Below are 5,154 nucleotides of genomic sequence, written 5' to 3' on the forward strand. Positions count from 1 at the left end.
TTTAGAAATGATCTCAAACTGCTGCGGTTATGATCTGTCAAAGCCATAGAGTAACCTAATCCTACTACGAGCTAGTTCGTCGGTTCCACACTTGTTTATACTTTTTTTTTTATATACCGTAAATGAGACAAGAAATTATCAATTCAATTCTTGGGAGCATTTATTTAGTGACAATCAATATTAGGAAGAAATTTATGTTAACAACACAAATTATATAGAAATGTTAAGAATATTATTATCAAAATTGTCATTTCTGGAATGACATGAGTGGAGTCATAGGTATCATACAATAAAGTTATGTTGATGTACTATATCGATGTCGATTTTTAATATAATCGATTATTTTTTCACATCTGTAGTCTGTAAAAACTGGTACCTAACAACTTTGCACAATGCTAATTGCAAAATGATTAATTGTGTGCATTAATCACAATAATCATAAAGGACAGCTGAGGCCAACAGCTTTAAAATACTTCGAAATTAAGTCGATCTGTGGTAGAAATGTGTTTCCAAAGTATGTGTTTTTTTAACTCCCGAGTTTTTGTGTTTAATTTTGATTCAGATAATTTATATCACAGATATCTGAACGTTTCTGAACTAGTTCTTTCGCGATCTAGACAACCCTACTATATATGTAACTTTGAACTGCTATAAGATAGGATGTAAATAAATAAGAGCAATTTTGTGTATTAATATTTATATAATGCATTCTTAATTCTTTAACTTAAAAACTTACTTAAATTTATAACTGGATAAATATATATCCAGTTACAAATTTAATAGCCATTCAAATTACGGAATCTTAGAATCTTCACTATGAAATTCTAACCCTATGAACCCTGTTATTCAATTAAAAAGAGTTTTAAATTTAAATTAAATTTACTGAACAAGGCAAGTAATCAATTTTAAATATATATTTCTTTTATTTAATGCAAGGAAAGCCATAATTTTATTTTGTAATTATTGTATTTATGAAATAACCAAATATTTTCAATGTTTTCATCAACTGGACCTTTAATCTTACTTTTGTAAGAAAATACCTACATATGTATTTTCTTACAAAAGTAAGATTAAAGGTCTAAACCGAAAGGTCGGACCTATCTATATACATAGGTTCTGTATAATATAATATAAGATGTTTTTGATCATTTGTATAGTTCATATTTTTTTGTTGATAACTATTATAGATTTAATAGAATTCTTCAATGTTTCTATATTTAATAAATTAACGTCCTCTTTTAACGTATATTAAATACAACCTTAATGTGTATCTGTAGTAATATACCTCCTTTATATTATTATTGCTGTCTGATTTATATTTTAATTTTAAAAGAAGAGCAACTGACCAAGACTTAATTCCTAAAAATGTAACAATTGTCTCTCCATTTTCTTTGTCTGTATAGAAAATATTAGATTATTTTTGACACCACAAAATTTGTATTTTTATAATTCATAGCTATTTAAAGAAGGAATGCTGCCAGTATCTTCGGAACGTTGCCTAAAGGGACCCCTTTTAATAATATATTTTAGTCATCATATTATATTTTTTTAAGCTTTTTAATTTTAGGTTCTTAGTTGTACAATTAGGTTATGTAAATACTAGTAGTAAATATATTCATATACTAATTGTAGACACAACAGTGTATTGGTAATAATACTTATGAGAATAAATTTCAAATTTTCCAGATGTATTCCAGTACAGTCGACAATGCATTGTTGAAGAATATGAGAAATTTATATGTATCTTATAAGCATCATGAAAACAGTTTTGTCCTTAATTTTTTAAATAAAAATGTACCATCCACTCATGAGCCACAGTACAAGACCATAAAACATGAAAATGGTTCGGAGATGTTGCAATTTGCAATAGACAGAGAAACAATGCTTAAGAATGTACTCACACCAGATATATCATTTGAAAAACTTCATGCAGACTTTGAAAGAAAGCACATTGTTATAGACTTCAGCTCCCCGAATATTGCAAAGCCTTTTCATGTTGGGCATTTAAGATCTACCATAATTGGTAACTTTATTGCAAATATTAACAAATGTTTCAATAATAAAGTGACCAAAATAAATTATTTAGGTGACTGGGGCACACAATTTGGATTATTACAGTATGGCTTACAAGCTAAGAACATTGATGTTAGTAAACTTAAAAGTAATCCAATAAAGTGTTTATATGATACATATGTATATGCTAATAAATTAGCAACCACTGATGCAGAAGTACAGAAGCAGGCTAGAAAGTATTTCTCTGACATAGAACAGGGCAAAATTAGTTTAGAAAAATGGAAGGATATTAGAGAAATTACTGTAGGTGAACTCGAAAATGTGTACCAGAGATTGGGCATACAGTTTGATGAATATCACTGGGAGTCTGACTATAATGGTGGAGCTATTAAACATATAATAGATTTACTTGAAAATAAAAATATAATTACTACAGATGTCACTGGAAAGAAAGTAGCTAATGTAAATAACAGAAATGTTACTGTGCTAAAAAGTGACAACTCTACCCTGTACCTATCTAGAGATGTAGCTGCTCTGCTGGACAGATATAAAAGATATAAATTTGATAAAATGCTGTATGTAGTAGATAATGCACAAACAGATCACTTTGCAGCTGTTCTTGATATAGTTAAACAACTTGATAAAGAATGTACAGAAGGTTGTCTACATGTAAAGTTTGGTAGAATAAAAGGCATGAGCACTAGAAGTGGCAATGTTGTCTTTCTAAATGATATACTGGATGAAGCTAAAAGAAAAATGTATGAAAAACAACGAGTATCAAAAAGTAATCACTTGAATTAAATATATTTGTTTATACATAATTAGATTGGTTAAGTTATATTACTGACTAATACAAATGATAACAACAAAAATGTTACCTATTGTGTTATATTGTGGGCAAACTAATTTTATTAATCAATTTGATTTATTTATCAAATAAAATACTCCAATCATACCCTAAATATAGCTTTTAAGTATTTAATTCTCTTTATATAATGCCCATCTTTGCTTAATCAGTCATAGAATTATTATTATGGAATGCCATATATTAATGAAATGGAAAATAGTATGTATATATAATTATTTTATTTTAAATATATTTCACAGATACAAGAAGCACTGCCATGAATGAAGAGACTTGTGACATATTGGGGACAACAGCAGTCATAGTGAATGATTTAAAACAAAGAAGACAAAAAGATTATATATTTGACTGGGATAGAGCTCTACAAAGTGAAGGTGACAGTGGAATCAAGCTTCAATACCTTCACTGTAGATTATGGAGCCTGGAACAAAACTGTGGAATATCACTGCCAGATACATGTGAACCAAAATGTTTGCCTGAAGAAGTTATTGGGGAAGTTGTGGCAGAATTAGCAAAATTTGAGGATATTCTGTACAGATCACATGAGGAATATGAAGCATGTATCATTGTTAATTACTTGTTTCGTCTAGCGCGGTATATAAATAAAATGTTTAATGAATTAAAAGTTATGAATATGGATCCAGATATTGCAGCCCAGAGGCTACTAGTATTTCACTCAGCTCGTATTGTTGTTAAAACCGGACTAGAAATTCTAGGAGTAAAACCATTGAAAGAAATGTAAATATGTATTTAGTGAATATATTTATTTTGTATGTTAAATGTTTTTCTTTTCACTTATATCTAAATATTATATGTTATTAGATTATTTAATATATATAATTCATATTAAGAATAATTGATTAAAAGGAGCTTACAATTAGCACTAGACAGTTATATTCACTATTCCTTTTTTCACACATTATATTTGTCTACTATTGTAATACATAGTAATTATGCCTATATAACTCGTTGGCCTGAACTCGATATTTCTGTTTAACAGTACTTAAACCTTCTGAACATTAATTTAATCCGGCTCGAAGGATTTAGACACATGATTTTTAATGAAGTTCCGTAAATAATGACGTTACATTTTGCCAATTATTATTTTACATTTTTCTTGAACGCTTTTAAGTCAAATTGAGTTTATACATACACTAAGATACAACAAATATGTTTCATTATAAATTAATTACAATTACCTAACATAATTGTTAATAATTCTACTTTGATTGTCAAACAGAAAAAGAGAGTTAGCATATCAATATGAATATTAACTGTCAAATGATTCTTATATAATTGCAAAATCGTCAACATCCGTATCGTAACTATCACAAAAGACTGCGTAAAATGTGACTTTTACTGTGAAGTATATATATAAATTATCGCTGACACTACACTTCATTATAGAATTTCCTTTTTGTACGAGATAATTCATATTGAAATTATTTATCTTAAAAAACTGCTTATCATTATTATAACAATATGTAATATAATATTTCAGAAAAATACACACAGTGCCATCTAGTCCCAAAATAAGCAGAGTTTGTGTTGTAGATACTAGACAACTACTACAAATACATTTTTTAAATACATACTTTATATAAGTAGAAAACATCCAGAATATTAATAATAGCCATACGCAAAACGGCGCGGACGTCTAATAATTATTTAATTTAATAAAATTAAAGATGTAGTTTTTCTGGACGGAATCGCGACATATATTTTTGGTACAACAATATAAAATATATGTATGGATTAAAAACATAAAAATAAATTTCTGACCGGATAGAAACAGCTGATGATTATAATCACTATATTTTCATTTCTAATATGGCAGAATAAAATGAAACTATGCCTTGACTAAAAAAAAGATAAAGGTATTGTCTATGCTTAAATGTTTTGACTATAGACAAAACACTAGAGACACGTATTGATGATGACCACTCCCGATTTGGAGGGAAATTTTAAATAAATTATTAGCATTTCAAGTTCTTATAGTATTTGACAAGAGATGCTTGTATTACATAAAAAGTAAGTAACTTTAATATTAAAAATGTTTTTATTTAATAAATAGGATCATACAATGTAAATTGTTTCTAAAAACTTGATTACATGAGAATAATTACTTCGGCTTTCTTCGTATGTGTTCGGTTTTAAACGCGTTGACGTCAGAAATTTCAGACCGATCCTGCGTCAAATCGGCACTTCCGGCAGTCACGTGGTATGCGCAAGCCAATCAACACGCTTGGTTTCTTTATAGGCCGACATTTTCTGAC

The 5,154-nt window shown here is 28.4% G+C and overlaps 1 protein-coding gene across 2 annotated transcripts; it reads left to right on the forward strand.

The window, feature by feature from the left end:
• The first annotated feature begins 178 nt into the window (after positions 1-178).
• Positions 179-3,630, forward strand: LOC131853308 (probable arginine--tRNA ligase, mitochondrial). Of its 2 annotated transcripts, none has more exons than XM_059204167.1 (3): positions 179-514; positions 1,687-2,797; positions 3,121-3,630. In XM_059204167.1, exons 2-3 carry the CDS (start codon positions 1,687-1,689, stop codon positions 3,618-3,620), a joined length of 1,611 nt encoding a protein of 536 aa, XP_059060150.1. In that variant the 5' UTR covers positions 179-514; the 3' UTR covers positions 3,621-3,630. The 2 variants fall into 2 exon arrangements, with proteins under 2 accessions (XP_059060150.1, XP_059060149.1); XM_059204166.1 differs by lacking the exon at positions 179-514 and adding an exon at positions 531-891.
• The last annotated feature ends 1,524 nt before the right edge of the window (positions 3,631-5,154 follow it).

This window comes from Achroia grisella, unplaced genomic scaffold (genome assembly GCF_030625045.1).
Source record: "Achroia grisella isolate CSIRO2021 unplaced genomic scaffold, CSIRO_AGI_Agris_v1 utg900, whole genome shotgun sequence".
Lineage (NCBI taxonomy): Eukaryota > Metazoa > Arthropoda > Insecta > Lepidoptera > Pyralidae > Achroia > Achroia grisella.